The 19,488-nt window shown below is 42.7% G+C and overlaps 1 protein-coding gene across 1 annotated transcript in view; it reads left to right on the top strand.

The window, feature by feature from the left end:
* The window catches only part of GXYLT2 (glucoside xylosyltransferase 2), an 89,772-nt gene that overhangs the window by 7,577 nt on the left and 62,707 nt on the right, over positions 1–19,488 (top strand). Inside the window, exon 2 of the mRNA XM_044253153.1 lies at positions 13,676–13,868. Coding sequence (XP_044109088.1) covers positions 13,676–13,868 — 193 coding nt within the window. The remainder of the gene's footprint in view (positions 1–13,675; positions 13,869–19,488) is intronic.

The following is a 19,488-nucleotide window of genomic DNA, read 5'->3' as shown; positions in this document are numbered from 1 at the left end:
TTATTTTGGGGCAAAAGACTCCATATGCTAGATATGGACAAGGAAATACAAGTCCCAGTTACTACCGTGATTCTTAGAGGACCAGTTTTAAGATGAGGCCATCACTCTGAGCAGTAGAATAGAGAAAGTAGGAGAATTTGGATCCTTGGTTACTGAACCCAAGAATCAGAACATCCTGATGCCTGCCCTGTCTTGGGCTCTCCGGTTACATGAATTGGAATTGGGATGTCTGATATTTTCCCCCAAAATTATCTTACCCAAACCAGATAGTTCTTTAAATCAGAATCTCACTGGTGTGAATGGAGAGAAAGGGGAAAGGTCATGGGAGGGAGGACCCTTAGGAAAGGCGCATCCACCACACCCTGGAAAGCCCTTATGTACCCTTAACCTTGTCCTAGGTGCCAGATGATTCAAGATAAGTTTTTGGGCCAAATTAGACCCTTTCTTAGGGATTTAAAAATTGGATCAGAAACAGTTTAAGGGCAAGTGGCTAAGATTCAGGTATGAAATTCAGGATTGACAGCCATGTTTCCCGCATATGGAGGAAGCTGGTTTGCATTGAGAGTATATGAATCCACGTGAGAAGCAACACAAAGCAACTGGCAGGGGTGGGAAGGGTAGGGGGTGAGGTGAGGGAGGCAAGTCCTGACGTTGTTCCCAAGGCCAGCGTCTGCCCTTTTCTGGCTGTGCTGCTTCATCCCTCTCGTAGAATCCATGAACTGAGTTTCTTTCACTTACCACCAAGGAGTTCTGACTGATTTGGGTATGTGGTACCTGCTTTTAACATCATCACTAAGTTCAGTAAATAGTAGCCATATTGACACAAATCCCCTGACCAACTCACAGGTGAGAGTCTTTGAAAACAGATTTGTTTTCCTTGGAAATACTTCTCTTCTTGTTATCTCACTGTGAGAAAATAAAAGATAAAATTGTATGAGATAGCCTGCCTTCCCCTCTCTTTCTGCCTATTTGTGATCTCTCTGTCAAGTAAATAAATTAAAAAATCGTTAAAAACAATTGTATGAGATATATGTATGTGTGTGTGTGTGTATAAAATCACTATTTAAAGTCTTTTTTTTTTAAAGGGATTCCTTATTCTTTTTTTAAAGATTTTATTTATTATTTATTTGACAGACAGAGATCACAAGCAGGCAGAGAGGCAGGCAGAGAGGGAGAGGAGGAAGCAGGCTCCCCGCTGAGCAGGGAGCCCGATGTGGGTCTCAATCCCAGGACCCTGAGATCACGACCTGAGCCGAAGGCAGAGGCTTTAACCCACTGAGCCACCCAGGCGCCCCACCATTTAAAGTCTTAAAAAAAAAAAAAGAAAGAAAAGAAAAGAAGAGAAGAGACTTTTGTGGAAGATGGAAATTATTTTGTGTTCTTTTCCAAATCTTCCCCAGCACTTGATTTACTTCAGATTCTAAAATTCTGAAAATTGCCGCTGGAAGGAGGAATCTCTTGACTTGATGCCTTTATTGGGCCTCTGTGATTTGGACCAGCAGGGAGTGACTTTGGTATATATGAAGGTGATGTTTTGATGTTTGCCCATGATCCCTCCCCTCGACGTCTTTTAACAACATGGTGAACTGAAATAGTCTAGGAAAAATTCATCATTTGTACAATTAGAATCCAAGCTTTATGTAAGGGTTAGTGGAGAACACATAATCCAAAATGTGACCCCTTTTCATGGGGGAGGAAACTGAGGTCCGAGGGGATAAGATAGTAATAATGTACTTAAAGCATCTAGCACAGGGATACCTCACGGGGGTTACTCAACAAATGATTCACCGTTCTGAGTACTCTGATCTTGTCCACTGTTGTTTATTAGTTAGGAACTGAATCGTAACTAGACCCAGCTAACGAGCTGAATCAGTCCTCCTCAGCAAATCATGACTTTCTCTTAAGCTCAATGATACAATGAAATAACAGGTAAGATGCTGGCATGGAAGCATGCCAGAAACTCAGCAAACGTGAGCTGGGGCTCAGATGCAGATTAGGGCAGGCTTTTCTTGGATTATGACTTGAGGAAATCAAAACTCAGCTTCCATATATGATAAATAATGCACCAGACCCAGTCTTCTGATCCTCAGTATAAGCTAAGTGAGTAGCTGAGGGAGGACCGTGTTGACTGCCTCTCGGGGACTTGGACTACGGCTCTGGAGAGTGTCAAGACTGGAGCTGTGGCTCTCTCGAGCTCTGATGTCTACTGGAGGGCAGAGAGCTATGGTTTCCCAGCTCTGGAAAGTAGAGAGTGGGCGAAGGGTTCACGGGAATAGGAAGTGTTCTCAGGGAACCCAAATGCAGAATTTTGTCCACAGACACTGCTATTCAGGGCTCTGCGTCTGTGGTTGGGCTTAAAGATGCCCTTTGTTTTCCTCTTCCCAGTTTTGTTAGAATTACAAGAACCTCAGTTGTCTGACCACCAGCCTTAAAGTAACAAGCTTTGATGTTCAGGTATCAGATTTTACCCTTGGGGAGAATGCATTGCTAGAAACTCCATTTTAAAAGAAACACAAGAGAAGTTGGAAACACATTGGCAATTGGCATTTAGAAGAAACTTTTAGTTTAAAAAGTGTACTAAAACTTCAAATCTAGTTTGCAACAAGGGAGAACACTGATACCTAAAGTACCATGTTTTTTGCCGCACTGCCTGTTTTTGTCATGGAATTAAATTTTTAGAGAAAAATGAAGGCTTCTTGTATATTTCAAGTTAGTATTTAATAATAATGGTGGTGGTATCAACTGATATTTAATGATGATTTAAAATGTGCGGTGATATGGTGCATCTTGGTGGCTCAGTTGGTTAAGTGTCTGCCCTCAGCTCAGGTCATGATCCCAGAGTCCTGGGATCTAGCCCAGTGTCAGGCTCCCTGCTCAGTGGGAGAATCTGTTTCTCCTTCTCCCTCTGCCCCCCCCCCAACTTGTACTCTCTCTCTCAAAAAATATAAATAAATAAAATCCTTTAAAAGAAGTTAAGCCACAATACTGTATGAAGCATTTCCGCATATTATCTCGCTTCTTCCCTAACAACCTAAGAGGTAGGTACTATTATTGGATAGGTCAGAACACTTTCAGTTGCAAGAGATAGAGTCTTAGCTCATCACCTTAACACCACTTAGTCATAAGAGGTGATTTACTGGCTCATAAAACTAGAAATTTCAAAAGAGATAAGGATTCCATCACAGGTGTTTCCCAGATTTCTAGCTATCATGCCTCTGCCTTCCATTTCTGCTGCCTTCTGTGTGAGCCACACCCTTGCGTGGGTGTTCTCCACCTGAGAGTCCCAATAGGTCTGGGCTTGCCTTCTCCTCCTTCAGTCACTGCTAAGTGAAAAACTTCATCCAGCAAGAGTGCCAGGGCTACCTCTGTTGACCTGACATGGATCACATCCGTATCCGATCGCTGATGGCCACGCGTGGGGAGAGGATGATTCAGCCCTTCCAAACCTCATGGACTGACAACAGAACAGGAATGGTTTCCCCAAAAGAAAATTGAGGTGTTCTTACCAGAAACTCTTGGAAATGCTGGTAAGAAACACCAAAACCAAAAGCAAATGTCCACTGTAATCAGTACACCCATTTTACAGATGGGGAAATTGAGGGTCAGAAGTGGTTAAAGCATTTGCCCAAGATGGGACAGGTAAGAGGCAGACCTAGAATTTGAAGCCTGGGCCATGTGCTTCGAGAGCCAAATCACTTACCACCACACTGTATTGGGGAACAAATCTCGAAGTTTGAAATATTTGATTGCTTTCTAGAATCCCTTTGAAGAAGATCCTTTGATTAAATCTCTCTTTTATGTGAGAAATTTTTCATATTTATAAGGGAAAAATAGGATATGAATATTACCCCTTTAAAAAAGCTTTTATATATTTACATATTTATAGATACACATCCACATATATTGAGTGTGACTCTGGAAGATTATACCATTATACAAAATGTTAACAGTGGTTATGGAATTGGAATTATGGTACTTGCCTTTGACTTGTCTGTATTTTAAATTTTTTTCTATGAGGAATATATGCATTACCTGTATAATTTTAAGTTAAAGTATATAAATTATCATAAAAATTAAAAATCTCTGTTTGCCTGAGGCCTTGGAGGATGGAAATTAGTTGGAGAGACCATTTTTCCTCCCCTTCATTTGGTCTTTCATGCTCATTTTTGGGCAGTGAGCTAGAAGTGTCCATTTGCAGAATATGTAATCCTCATTCTTTTCCCTCATATGTCACCAGCCGTTTATTTCAAACTAACACTGCTGGTTCATATTTTACAATCTTAGTAACATCTTAATTTGAGAAGAAGAGGGAGATGGAGAAATAGAATCTCCTGTGTGTCAGAAACAATCATGAGGGGAACACATGAAAAGAGAATTAGTCCAGGCAGCAGCACAGAGTTAGAGGGAGAGGAGTATAGATCAATATACTTGTGCATGATGTCAGCTGGTGAATGCATGGATTATGAAGGTGCAGTTGGTAAAGGTACACGCTGAGATTCATGCCTAGGGAAGGGGGTGGGGTAAAATCCCATCCAGGCTCAGATCACTGAGCTGCGAGCCCTGAGTACAGATAAAAGGTTTATCTACCCAGAGCAGACTCCTTTTCTGAATCACTTGTGTGTGGCCCCAAATAGGATTAAAAATACGGGCCCTTAAGTCCAGCTCCCTGAGTTTAAGTCCATGCATTGCCATTTACTAATCATAAAGCAGGTGTGTATGTCCAATAATGTCTCAAAGCAGACACACATACAGATAGACCCATAGACAAAGATTGACAGCTTCAGGTTTGGAACACCTACTATGTATTAGACCTAGACTTTGTTTAGGAACACAGCCATGTTTTAAATATCATGATCCAAACTAAAAATATGCTATTTATAATTGAATGCACTTATCATATAATTGTGTTATGCACTGCCCCCCCAGAGATTTTTGGCACTGTGTTGACACCATTCATATAATACCATGGCTTTAAGGCAAACGTCAGCTTCTCGGCCTATCTTGGAAGATTAATGGTACTTGATTGAACTCCAAACCATGGGTCATTAAAAGTGATTTAACTGTTAGCACAGTCCTGAGCGTCATGTCTGGGTTTCTAAAGCGAAGGCTCTACTCCCAGCTCCTGCAGGGAAATTTTTTTTCAGGGGACGAATGTATTCCCAGACCCGTGGTTCACAGGGAAGTTTTTAGCACCCCTTGCTGCCAGCCCGTAGCATGGATCTAATTACCCATTACCAGACTCGCCTTCTAGAGGCTGAAGCAAGGTGTTTCCATTTCTAAACCGCCACCCTGGCCTCATCTCCTGGCCTTCGGCACGTTCCAGTAGCTATGGTTTCATCTGGTAGGATTCCACGCAGGAGGGAATCTCTTCTTCCCCCGGATGATAGTATTCGATTTCTCGGAATTCATCTTCTACCAACCCCCCCCCCCATTTATGTTTCCTTCCCTATGAAAATGAGTTACCAACAACACTGTTTTAGACTCTATTTTAAAAAACTAGGGTTTTCTCTTCAGCCTCCACTGCCTGCCTGTATCCCAGCATCAGGTTTACCTGCATTAATTCAGCTTGTCAGTTAAGGAGAAGCCCTAGTAAGAGGTAGCAGGAGACGGCTGGAAAGAGGGTCTGAGGAGAACCAATTACTCACTTTAATAATTCAGTGTGTTTTGCAGTAATAGGCTACAGAGTAAATAGCACTACACATAAGTGCCGTATTTCATTATTTATACACTCCAGAAATTGAAGTTTAATTAAGTCGCACTCTTGAGACTTTTAAGCGATTAAGGAGACGCCTCATCTCGGACAGAGTTGGGAGAGCCGCTTCCCTCTGTGAGCCTCCTCTGAATCTCATCTTGTATTTGCACAGGGAAGGGCTTGAGCAGGGATGAATGAGACATACATTTTCCAAACGGCAGTCAATGGCACATCAGAGCCATCATTCTTATGATATGGCCATACTACCAGTGTCTTGAAATGTTAAAAAAAAGTCTTGGTTAAACATATGTGCATTTACTTATTTAATCATAGCTTGGTTGCAATATAATCCAAACACCCTTTCAAGGTGTACAATACAGTGGTTTTTAGTTTATTCACCGAGTTGGACAACCATTACCACACCAAATTTCAGAATGTTTTCACCACCAGAAAGGAAGAAACCCTGTGCCCATCAAGCTGTCACTCCACATTTGCCCCTGGATTCTTCCTATATATGCAATCAGAACTGGATTCTTCCTATATATGGAATCAGAAATAGGTGGTCTTCTATATTTTCACAAGGTTCACAGTTCACTGTTTAAGGTTCATACAGGTTGTGACATACATCAGCACTCCTTTCCTTTAATGGCCAGCTGATTTTTCATTTTATGAGTATGTCACTTTTTATTTATCTATTCACCAGTTGGGGGACATTTGGGTTGGAGTCTGGCTATTTGAATAATTCTGCTCTGAGTGTTTGTGTGTAAATTTATGTGCAGACATATGTTTTCATTTCTCCTGGGCAGATATGTAGGAGCGGAATTGCCAGGTCATATCGTAGTTCTGTGTTTAACCAGATTTTTGGAACTGTTTTCCAAAGTGGCTGCACCATTTTGCCACCCCACCAGCAATAGGTGAGGGTTCTAATTTCTCCACATTCTAAGTATATTTATTTTAAGGGAAACTTTCTATCACCGACACAAATTCTCGGTGGCAACATAAATAGAAGGTAATTACTGAATAAGACACTAAGAAAATGAAACAGTGTTGGTCATTTCTGACTTGGCTGTTGAAGGTTCTGTATCTGAGATCTGCTGTCTTTTTGGTTGAAAGGGAAGATTAGGTAACATTAGAAAGGTGTTTGAAACATGTTAACGCCAAACCAAGACTTTCTTACTGACATTATTGAAAAAAAACTGGAAATGGAATGGCTTTCTCACTCAGAGGCTCAAAGTGATTTGATGCGGTGTCTTAATGATAATTGCAGCTGAGACATCGCCCTTTGGAAAACGCAGAATTTGGGAGGCACAGATGCTGTATGCAAGCCCATCTCATCGTGTTCCAGCAGTCAGCTTCATGGTTATGTCATGCAAGTAACTCGGAGGTGGCAGGGGTCATGTTTGTTGTTTTTTGGGTTTTATTTTTTCTCACAGTATGTGTTTTCTAACAACTCTTGGTAAATTTGCGAAACTGTCAAGGTTACTATATTTTTGGTAGGATAATAGCTATTTCACCCAGTAATGTCATTTCTGGGAATGTAGTTGAAGGCCATAATGAAAAGAAGGGAAAAAAATTCTGTTGGCTCAAAATATTTAGTACCAGACTTTTTTTTTTTAATATGACAGAATAGTTAGTTGGAAACAACCAACAAAAGGGCAATGCTAATAAGCTCTGCTGTTTTTATTGGATGGACTAGTAGATAGCCAGTTACAATGATACGGTTATGAAGACTTAAGAAGTAACAAGAAAAATAAAAGAATCAGATGAAAAATGTGAAATATAAAGTTGTAGGTACACTGTTAGTACAGCTATAAAAATAAGTATTCAGTGGAATTTAGACCAGGACATAACATGCAAAGAAAGTTTTAGAGGACACAACTTTTTTCCACTTACCAATATATATATATTTCAATATATATTATATATACGTATTTGTTTTGAGAGGAAGAGAGAGCACACGTGTGCATGCAGGGGCTAGAGGGAGAGAGAGAGAGAGAATCTCAAGCAGGCTCCATGCCCAGCTTGGAGCCCAAGACAGGGCTCAGTCTCATGACCATGAGATTATGACCTGAGCCAAAATCAAGTCAGACACAAATAACTGAGGCCCCCAGACACCCATGTTTTATTTTTTTAATTGGAAACTTACATTGTGTATTTTATTCTGATCTTATTCTAAAGATAGAGATTTTGCTTATTTACATTGCCTTAGATTGATGGCATATAATGTGTCCTTGATATAAATTACATTGAAAGAATTTATAAACACCAGCTGAGGTAAGTTTTTGGAAGGAAGTAAGCAAAGACCATGACAATAAAAGGGAGGGTGCTCCTTTGATGAGGTGGTCAAGGAAGCTCATTTTGCTGTTTAAAAGAGAAGGAGGTATCTATGCAAAGGGGAGGATATTCCAGGCAGAGGACACAGTAAAAGTCCAGGATGTGAGCACAGGTGTCTCAAGTAGAAAGAAGGAAAGGTGGTGGGTGCAGAAATCCCTAAACTTAAGGGTCAGGGAGTGTCTTCTAAACAGTGGTTGAATGGGACTGGCGCTCAGGGCCCTAGCAGGGAGCAACAGGGAAGAAAGGGATTCAGTGAGCATTTCAAAGGCTGACTAAAGGTGAGAATATTAGGCAGAGCAAGGCAAAGGTGATTGAAAATATTTTTAAGCCCTACATTAGGACTCTTTTGATTGCTAAGCTGTAAGTTTGTTTCCATGTAGCTTCAGTGAAAGGAAATGCACTGGCTTAAAATCTGAACTGTCTTGGGCGCCTGGGTGGCTCATTCACTTAAGTGTCCAACTCTTGATCTCGGCACAGGTCATGATCTCAGGGTTGTGAGCTCAAGCCCCACGCTGCATAAGATTTTCTTTCTCCATCTCCCTCTGCCCCCCTCCTACTTGTGCTCGCTCTCTTTCTCTCTTAAAAAACAAAAAACAAAAACAAAAAACCGTCCTCAGTTATGGTCACGTGCACCTGGATGCAGGTAGGGCCAGCAAAGATGTGACCCACCACCTTTTGGCTCTGCTTTCTCCTGTGTTGACTCCCATTCAGGCTCTACCAGTGTGGTGACCAAGATGGTTACCATCAGTTCCAGCCTTACCTGGAAGCTTCTCAAAATTCTGGAGAGCAAGTGTCCTCCCCAGTCCCCTCTTATAAAGTATAAATAAGAATATAGTTAACCATCAGTCTGAACGATGCTACTACAATTCCCCACTGCCCATTCCCTGCCCAAACTGTGTAATTCAAGGGGTTAAGGAGTTTTAGTTTCATAGACTGGACTTCCCTTGATCTTCGAAGGTTCTCAAGTGACATTTGAGCAGTGCTGGATGACAGGCACACCATTTCAGTGCCCTTAAACTTGATTATTCATTGTGATCACAACATAAATGCTTACTGCCTAAAGCCTGAGGTTTTGAATGTAATGTGAGAGGTAACAGAGGGGGAGCAGCAAAGGTCTCATTAAATCCTAACCACTGATACTTGAACTGCCATCAGGAGAGGCCTTTATTTTTCTTTTTTAATACCTGTCACCAGACACCAAGAAAGACTGCAGTCCCCAGCCCCTGCTTTTTGTACTGTGCAGTCCCAAATCACGGAAGCCTGCAGACAAGTAGCTTGTTAGGCTGCAGAGGAATGCAAGCTTTTTTTAATTAAAAAAAAAAAAAAAGTTGTTGGGGAGCCTGAGTGGCTCAGCCAGTTCAGTGTCTGACTCTTGGTTTTGGCTCAAGTCATGATCTCAGGGTCATGAGATTGAGTCCTGCATCAGCTCTGCTCAGCATAGAGTTTACTTGAGAGTCTCTCTCTCCCTCCCTCCCCATCTGCCTCTCTCCTTGCTTGCTAATGCACACATGTGCACACAACACACTCTCTCTCTCGTATAAAATCTTTTTGAAAAGGGTGTTGTTGGGGCACTTGGGTGCCTCCATCAGTTAAACGTCTGCCTTCAGCTCAGGTCATGATCCCAGTGTCCTGGGATCGAGTCCTGTGTCAGGCTTCTTGCTCAGCGGGAAGCCTGCTTCTCCCTCTCCCTCTGTCTGCTGTACCCCTGCTTATACTTTCTCTCTCTCTATCAAATAAATAAATTTTTTTAAAAAAATCTTAAAAAGAAAGAAAAGTAATTCAAATAGTCTGGGCATACAAAAAATACAGATAACAACATAATGAATTTCTGTGTACCTGGCACTCATCTTAAGAAATAAAAATTTAAATCCCAGAAATAACCATTATCCTGTATTTGATTTTTTTTCATCCTCCTGTATGTTTATTTTTACTATATAAGTCTATGAACAACATACAGTGCTATTTTGCTTGTTTTTAAGCTTTATCTAAGTGGTATCATTCTATGGGGCATCTGGGTGGCTCAGTCGGCTAAGCGTCTGCCTTCATCTCTGGTCATGATCATGATCCCAGGGTACTGTGATCTATCCCTGCATCAGGCTCCCTGTTTAAAATTAGTATTATCCTTAGGTGCCTGGGTGGCTCAGTTGGATAAGCTACTGCTTTCGGCTTAGTTCATGATCCTGGAGTCCAGAATCAAGTCCTTCCTCAGGCTCCCTGCTCAATGCAGAGTCTGCTTCTCCCTCTGACTCTCCCCACTCTCGTGTTCTCATTCTTTCTCTCTCAAATAAATAAATAAATAAGTCTTATTAATAAATAAATAAAATTAGTATTTTCCTGATTGCCAAGGTTAAAGTTTTTTGTTCATGTAGAAGCCCAATAGGTAAAGCTAAACGGGGCCAAGTTATTTGCGATGGGGCAGTGGTTCCTATTTAAGACAGCCGTGCTATTGAGTAGATTGTTTGAGTACCTTTGGATGAGACCAGTGTTCCTAAATATTGAGCATAATTTTAAGCAAACAAGTTTGCATGAAATCTCTTTTGTATCATGTTTTGGCCAGATTTTTGCCCTTTTTTAAAATTGACTGTGATTTTTAGCATTATCTGTGACACATCCTTCCTATCGTTTTACATAAGTTAATTGGGAGCTGGCTTTCATAGTGGGTCTGAAAACTCGCCCACAGAGCTGAGGAAGAGAAGACATCTGAGTCCATTCAGCAGGGGTCCCTGAATTTACCAGGCATGATCCTGATTTAGTACCTTTGCTCTGACTGTCTCCTCTGCCTGGAATGCTCCTCCCGCAGAAATGCTTATGACTCACTTCCTCACCTCCTTCAAGTTGTCATCGGATTTCTCCATCTCCGTGAGGACTTTCCCAACTCTGCACTGTATAAAAATATCTACCAGCCTGTCAGCCACTGCCACATCCCTCTCTGCTCAAGGCTATATTTCCTTCATAGCCCTTATTGCTGGATAAATTTCTATCTAAGTTACTTAGTTACTGCTACTCCCTTCTTTGTCTTTCCCCTGCCACCCTTAGAATATAATTTCTGCAAGGGCAGGCATCTTGTTCTGTTTCCTTCACTGCTGTCCTCGGGTAACTAGAACAGTACCTGGCACATAATCCTCAGTATAGATTTATTGATTAATACATGGTCTGAAGTTAGCAGGAAAAAGAGAGCAGAGGAGAGCATTTCTGAGAAAGAGAGGGAAAGAGAGGGAGAGACAAACAGAATGCGTGTGCCAATACCTGGAGACAACCCACCAGTCTGCTAACCAGAAACTAAGATGGATGGAGAGGATGAGTATGTGTGACTATGACTACCATTATGAATGGCTGTCCCCCCAAAGCTGGGGGTGCTGGAGGCAGTTGCAAGAGATGTATATAGGAGCTATGATCATCAGTTTGGACTCAATCTCAAGGACATCTAGGAGCCCTTACATTTATTTTAATCAAAAGAATAACACATTCTGATTTGCATTTTAGAAGAACATCACTCTGACAGATGCTGGCGAGGATGCAGAGAAAGGGGAACCCTCCTATACTGTTGGTGGGAATGCAAGCTGGTGCAACCACTCTGGAAAACAGCATGGAGGTTCCTCAAAAAGTTGAAAATAGAGCTACCCTATGACCCAGAAATCACACTACTGGGTATTTACCCTAAAGATACAAATGTAGTGATCCAAAGGGGCATGTTCACCCAAATGTTTATAGCAGCAATGTCTACAATAGCCAAACTATGGAAAGAACCTAGATGTCCATCAACAGATGAATGAATAAAGAAGATGTGGTATATATATATTTATACACACACACACACACACACACAATGGAATACTGTGCAGCCATCAAAAGAAATGAAATCTTGCCATTTGTGATGACGTGGATGGAACGAGAGGGTATTATGCTTAGCGAAATAAGTCAATCAGAGAAAGACAATTATCATATGATCTCCCTGATATGAGGAAGTTGAGAGGCCACATGGGGGGGGTTTGGGGGGTAGGAAAAGAATAAATGAAACAAGATGGGATCGGGAGGGAGACAAAACATAAGAGACTCTTAATCTCACAAAACAAACTGAGGGTTTCTGGGGGGAGGGGGGTAGGGAGAGGCTCGTGGGGTGGTGGACATTGGGGAGGGTATGTGCTATGGTGAGTGCTGTGAAGTGTGTAGACCTGGCGATTCACAGACCTGTACCCCTGGGGCTAATAATACATTATATGTTAATTAAAAAAATAAAAAATTAAAAGAAAAAATGAAGAACATCACTCTGGTGCCAATAAGAAGAAATCAGAGGGTGAGAGTTAAAGAATAAGACCGGAGGCAGGTGGCCCATCTAGGGAGCCATCACAGTGGTTGAGGCGAGAGAAGCTGGTGGCCTCATTGGGTAGCAGCAGGGGGATGGAGAGAGTCGGACAACTTCAGGAGATACTTAGGACACCTCTAAGTGTTATTCTGTGATCTGTGAAATCAGCGGAAACCACATACCTCTCGGTGTCTAAGCTTAGCTGAGCTTCCACTAAGCGCGCTCGGAAGTGATCAAATCAGAAAGCTGTCCGACGTGCTCCACCCACCTCTTCACCTACCTCCTGGTGAAAGCACTCGGGAGCAAGACTGCCATTATTCAACAGAGCAGCGGATAATGGAGCAGTGCACTGATTGGACTGGAAAGTTTTGGAAGGAAGGTAACATTCCATGTCCAAGTTTCCCTGGCCTCCAAGTCTTTTGTGCAAGTAAATTAGTTTCATTCGTCTCAGGGCACCTTTTCCAGGCCAACTCCTTCCAACTTGCCTGCAAATGTCTCTCAGTGGTGTGTTTGAGGCTTGGCTGTGTCTCCTTGTCTGGAACAAATCTTTTATTACGAGGAAATAGCTGGATGATGATTCTGGACTCTTGGACCCTATTCCCCTCTCAGCTGTTGACTCAGTATTTGATACCTTGGTCATTTTCAGCTTAACCTGCCTCCTTTCCTGCCTGTTTCTCCTTAACACAACTTACATACTGGAAGCCGAATTTCAAACCTACCACCTCAGCAATTTTGAGTGAGACAGTTAGGATTAACACCTGTTTCTCGAGACTCTCCCAAGATATGATGGAGGCACACATGTTATTTTCTCTGCTCACCTCCCAGACTCGCATGATTTTCCTTTGGTGCAGTGGTCATGCATTCCACCGCAAACTAAAACCATCCAGATGATGGGAATATCATGTTGCTCGTTTCACATGGGAAAGCCACAACCCACCCTCGTCCTGTTCATGTAGCATTCAAATCTAATTTGCGTGGCCCAAGTGAGCGTGAGCAGCACAGCCCCTTTGTCAGCTGTTGGAAGTTTAGCAATACTATTTCCAAACACGGGCCATTCAGCAGCCAGCAGGCGCTGACAGCTGAGTGGGGCAGAAAAAGTCTCAGACACCTATGGCCATCCAAACAGTGACTCATCCTGCTATTGCCAGGATAAATATGGGAATAAATGGTATTTTTCTCCAAGCAGGAAGAATTGTCAAAATGCTTATCACTTTATAAAATATAACAGATTGTGCCTGTTCATGTTTTGAAATGTTCCAACTATTCACTAGCTGGGTGTTTTATTTTGTTTTGTTTTTAATTTTATGAGTTTATTAATAGCTTTAACTGTTTTTGCTTCTTCCTAGGAGGCCTGGAGAACTCAGGAGTTTTCAGGCTGTACTGCCTCCGGAGCTCTGGATCCACTTGGCCGTGGTGGCCTGTGGCAATCGTCTGGAGGAGACCCTGGTCATGCTCAAATCTGCTGTACTCTTTAGCCACAGGAAGATCCAGTTTCACATCTTCACGGAAGACTCTCTGAAGCCCGAGTTTGATAAGCAGGTAAATTTGTGGAAATGGCAGTGCCGTAGTTACTGAGTGCAGTCAGACTGCATTGTGGGAAATGCATATCTCCCTTCGCTAATGGGATTCACTGACCTTCGAGTTGTACTCCGCTGTGTGGCCATACACTCGACACTGAGCCTTACTGTTCTCATGGATCCTTTAGGGATACTTACGCCTACCTTGCAGAGATATTGTAAGGGTTCTTGAGATGACGCACTCGAAGCACTTGACCCAGGGCTTGAGCCCTCTGGTGTAATTAACATGGCTCTCGTGTAGGGGACAGGTAGCCATCTACAAATCCCCTTTATACAGGTTTTTTGAATGAGAAGTGATAAACGTTCATTAAAATAAATTCAAATGATACATATGCTATACATTAAAAGGTAGGTGTCTTTGTCCCACACAAGAAACTATCTGAGTTAGCTATTTTGAGTTATTCTTCCATATTTTTTTATTTGCAGATGTGTGTTTGTGTGTGTAATTATCTGTATGGATGCATGTATATGTGTATTTGTTTGTATAAACATATACCTGTATAACACACAGGTATATATGCCCAGACTAAAATGTATTTCTTTTATTTTTTTTAAAGATTTTTAAAATTTATTTGAGACAGAGAAAGAGAGAGAACATGCATGCGCAGGGGGGAGGAGCAGAGGGAGAGGGAGAAGCAGGCCCCCTCCTGAGTAGGGAGCCCTATGTGGGGCTCGATCCCAGGACCCCAGGATCATGACCCGAGCTGAAGGCAGACGCTTAACTAGCTGAGCCACCCAGGTGCCCCTGTATTTCTTTTATAAAATCAAGCTTGTTCTCTATGTGTCCACCTAAACTTGGTTTTCCTACCTTAAAACCGTATTGTCAGGATTGTTCCAGGTCAGGTCTCAGATGTCCTCACCTCATCTTTTCTGGTGACTGTATAGTATTTTATTATGGGTTGGATGCCTGTTCAGTTGACTATTCCTCTACTGAGGAACAAGGACTGATTTTCTTTTTTTTTTTACCAGTTCCCAAGGAGAGCTTTGGAAATACCTCTTCTCCCCAGTCTCGGGACTGGGGAGTTTGCAGAGTTTTGAGTTTTGAGTTTGTAAACCAAACTTTGCTTTATCTTGGATGTTTGCCCTTGTGGTAAGGCCTGAGTGCTGGCAGAGTGAGACGTGGTTCGTTTCATATCCACTGACTTGTGTCAGCAGGGCCCCCTCCTGTCCCCAGGCTGGCTACACTAATGAGAAAGGCCAAAAGAAGCCTGTTGGGCAGAGAAAGGCTACTAACAGAAAGCTAGAGAATGGGTTGCGTTTTCTGAAGAAAACGGTCCCCTTGACATCTTCACCAGGCGAAGCCAAATAGTCTCAAAGCTTTGAAATTGATTGGAAAATGCCTTGAAAAAGATCTGAGTCAAAGGAAAGGGAAGAGGTTGGCACACACATGATTTGCTTCTCTGCAGCTGTGGTTGAAAGGAGATGGCAATGATAATTACCATTTATCAAGGGCTTCTGATTTATAATTTACCCCTCCTTAACTCTCGCCAGAAGGTAGCAATCATGTCCCTCTTTTGCAGAGTTTTAGTGATTTGTTCATCAGGTGTCAGCTCAAGGTCACAGCGTCAGACCTCCACCTGCTTAACCAATGTGCCATTCTACCTCTGCAGCTAGCAGATAGAAGACTCATCTGAGAAACTCAGCTCCCCTATATGCTTGCTGCTGGATCTCAGGCAAGCCTTGTGGCCTTTCAGAGCTTCGGCTTCCCTGCTGTAACTTGAAGCGAGCAACACTGATAGAAGAGCTAAGGTATCTGGAATCAGGATAGGCTAGGTCAGGCTACCTTAACACCTCCCGAAAACCTCAGACCCTTCCCACGTGCCTGCTGCTTGTCTCACACAAGCTCTTAGATCTGGGACTGAAAATGACAAAGATTATTCATGCTTTTTTTTTTTAAGTGTTTTTGGTAATCTCTACACCCAGCGTGGGGTTTGATCTCACAACCCTGAAGTCAAGAGTGGCATGCCCTCTCAGCTACGCCAGCCATGTGCCCCAAGACTGTTCATGCTTTGAGTTGCACCTGCTGGAACACTTGGCTTCTGAAGTTCTTGGGATGCCATGCAGGAAAGAGAGAGACAAGTGGCTCACGACTGCGCATTTCATTCCCTCAGCTTGACAGTGACACGAGTCTTTTCCATTCGCGTGGAACTGCCCGGAAGCAGTCACAAGGCTCACCCAATGGCAAGAGGCTGAGAAGTGCTCAGTGTGCAGAAAGGGAGGAAACCGGCTGTGGACGAACCTTAGCAATGTGTTGCCCAATAACCATCTAATAAAATTAATTGAGTACCCACTGGGTGCTAGAGGCTGGGACAGGAGGATGGAGCCAAACAAAACAGATCTGAACTTAAAGAAGGTGAGGGGAAGGAAGATGTGTGTGTGTAACTATGTGTATGAGGCAGAATGTATTTTCCAAAGAAGCTCTCAGTGGCCCCACCTGTTATTCACACGCTGGCAAGCTTCCCTCCTTCCGCTGTCTCAAGGGTTGGCCTGTGTGACCAGCAGCATGGGGAAAACGCAATGCTATGTCAGTTCTGTGATTAACGTTTAAAAGGGCACCAAGATTGCTATCTTGCCTGCACTCACTTTCTCTCCTGGATCACCTGCTGTGGGATAAGCCACTTTCATGTCAGAGCGCCCCTTGGAGAGGCCTTCCTGGTAAGGAATCAGGGCTTCTTGTGACACTCATGGAAATTAGCTTGGAGACAGAACCTCCCACCACGCCCAGCCTTCAGAGGACTGTGACCCCAGCCAGTAGTTGGACAACACCCTCGTGAAAGCCACTGAGCCAGAGCAACCCAGCTTACAGATTTTTGACCCTAAGAAAGTACATGAAAGAATACATTTCTGTGGTTTCGAGCCACTACGTTTTGGGGATAATTTGTTAAAAGGTAATAGCCAATACATATGCCTCTATATACATCATCTGTATGTATATATAAAATAGAGTATGCTATATAGACTGTTCATGTGACATTTGAGGCTAGAGAATGGAAAGAACATAGCTTCTACTGGCTTTCATGGAATGCCTGCCCCAGGAACCTGGCCAGGATGAGGTGAGTGAGCCCACACTAGCCCATTTGGAGAGATCGTACGGAGAGACCCACTCAGAGAAGACCTGAGGTCCCTAGACCCTAGCTGGCCTCAATTGACAGACATGTGAACGGACTAGCATTCAGATGATTCCAGCCTTTAGGCTTCAAAGCTTCTAGCCGAGGCCCAGACATCATGCAGCAGTGTAATCCGTCCCCCACCCCGCCGCCTTCTGTGCCTTGTCCGAATTCCTGATCCATGGCACCTGTGAGCTTAATAGATGGTCGTTTTATACTGCTAAGTTTGGGGGTAATTTGCTATAAGCCATGGTAATTGGCACATTATAAATTGGGAACTAAATTGTATGGGAGAATCATTGAATTTGAAAAATCATTTGAATCGCTCTGGTGACTTTATCCCTGTGATGGCTCCTTTCCTCAGGTCTTTGTTAGATCAGTGGAGCTCAACCAACAAAGGAAATTGTAACAGAGTGTTAAAAGACAGGCAGGGCATCTGGCCTCGTCTTTTCCCATGCAGGGATTATAGATAAAAAGTTCAGATACAAAACCTTGTCTCTTATGGAAGTCACAGAACTTTCCTTAGTCTTGGTTGTTTCATCAGTATGGAAGGACAAAATGATCCTTGCTCTGTTACTGCAGAACATACTTGTGAGGCTGAATCCCATGATCTGTTTATTCTTTCATTCCACAGAGATTCTTTGGAACATCTCCTGTACCTTGTTAGTTTGAAAATAGAAGGGCAGGACCAGTTGGTTTTTGTGTAGTCGCAGGAGGTGCTGGTATGGAGAGGCAGGGTCTGCCACCCTTCCCAAGGGTCTTACTTCCAATCCTGAGGCATTGTGGGAATATCAAGTTTCTTTTGACAACTTCCTGCGAAGCTCAAGGCCACGTATCTTTGTTTTGTAAAAACAAAACAAAGTGCCAGCTGACCTCATGATTCCTCTGGAAACTGTTTTGTGGGTGAATTGTACTCTTTTTAAGGAGAATTTTAAAATTTTTAAGCCGTGTAAATACAATATGTCTGGAGCTATTTACCAAGTATAATGTAGATACTTAATATTTTGGAGTCTCATTTATTTTTGTCATCTCTGAATATAGGAGCTGCAAATGCCAGCTGGTTGATTTCCTAGCTGCTCCTGGCAGCTCGGGAATCAGACATGTGCTTGAGGTTTGGCACATCTGTCAGGAAAAAGTGGGACACCAAAGGGGGGTGACCACCAATCCATTCTGGTGATGGGTGGGGCCAGTGGGATGGCAACATCCTGTGTGTGTGTGTGTGTGTGTGTGTGTCCCCTCTGCCATAGGAAGAGGTGTCAAGGAGAACTTGTGGCTGGAGCTGGTATACTATTCAAACACGAGCACTGAAACAAATGTAAATGGACTGAACATTCCAGTTAAAAGACACAGATTGGCAAAGGCAGATAAACCCTTCTGGGAGATCAAAGAGTCAGGGAAACCAGTAGACCTCCGGGACCTTCCCATTCTCCTTCGAGGGCTGATTTTGGGCTGCTGTGGCAAGGCACATTTGGACTGAGTATCTGTCCCTGGTGTCCATTCTGATAGGTCAGTGTAGTCGCTCTCAGTGTGTACAGCCAGTGTCGGTTCTGATGAGTCAGTGCAGGTGTGCCAGTATTGGTGCCTGATGTGGGTTCTGATCGGTCAGTGGGCCTTCATATATTAGTTATCAAATACTTTGTCACTCCTCCTCTTTCTCCTTCTGAGATTGCTCTCTCATATATCCATCTCAAAGTTGCAAATTTTTTTAAAAGATTTTATTTATTTATTTGACAGAGAGAGATCACAAGTAGGCAGAGAGGCAGGCAGAGAGATAGGAAGGGAAGCAGGCTTCCTGCTGAGCAGAGAGCCCGATGAAGGGCACGATCCCAAGACCCTAAGATCATGACCCGAGCCAAAGGCAGAGGCCTAACCCACTGAGCCACCCAGGCGCCCTCAAAGTTGCAAATTTAAAGCATGATTAATGGTATGTTTCTTCAAACATTTTTATGTGACTGTATAAGCAATATATGTACAGTGCAAAAAAATTCATAAATTATAAATTTAAAAAATCAACATCCTAATGGTCAGGGAGAGTAATATTGGTATATTTACTAATATTCCTTTTCTTTTTCACATGAATATCAGAAATAACATCATCTTCTATATTCCCTTTTATATCACTAAGTCTTGTATTACTAAATTTCTTCTAAAACTAGGGTTGTCCAGCTTTTTCTGTAAAAGACCAAATAATAGCTTTGTAGGCTGTGTGGTGTTGTAGCTACCCAATTCTGACATTGAGTGTGAAAGCAGCCGTAGAAATATGTACACAATTAGGTGTGACAGTGTTCCAATAAAACTTTTATGTATGGACACTGAAATTCAAATCTCATGTGACTTATAAATGTCACAAAATATTACCCTTGTTTTTACTTTTTTCAGCTATTTAAAAGTATCTAATCATTCTTGGCTTGTGTGCTTTTCATAGCAGGCTGGATTTAGTTCTTGTCCTACCAACAGTTAGCAAACCCTTCCTGT

The sequence above is a fragment of the Neovison vison genome, chromosome 6 (genome assembly GCF_020171115.1).
Source record: "Neovison vison isolate M4711 chromosome 6, ASM_NN_V1, whole genome shotgun sequence".
In the NCBI taxonomy this organism is placed as follows: Eukaryota; Metazoa; Chordata; class Mammalia; order Carnivora; family Mustelidae; genus Neogale; species Neogale vison.
Note: the sequence above shows the minus strand (reverse complement) of the source record. Positions and strands in the feature narration are given on the sequence as shown.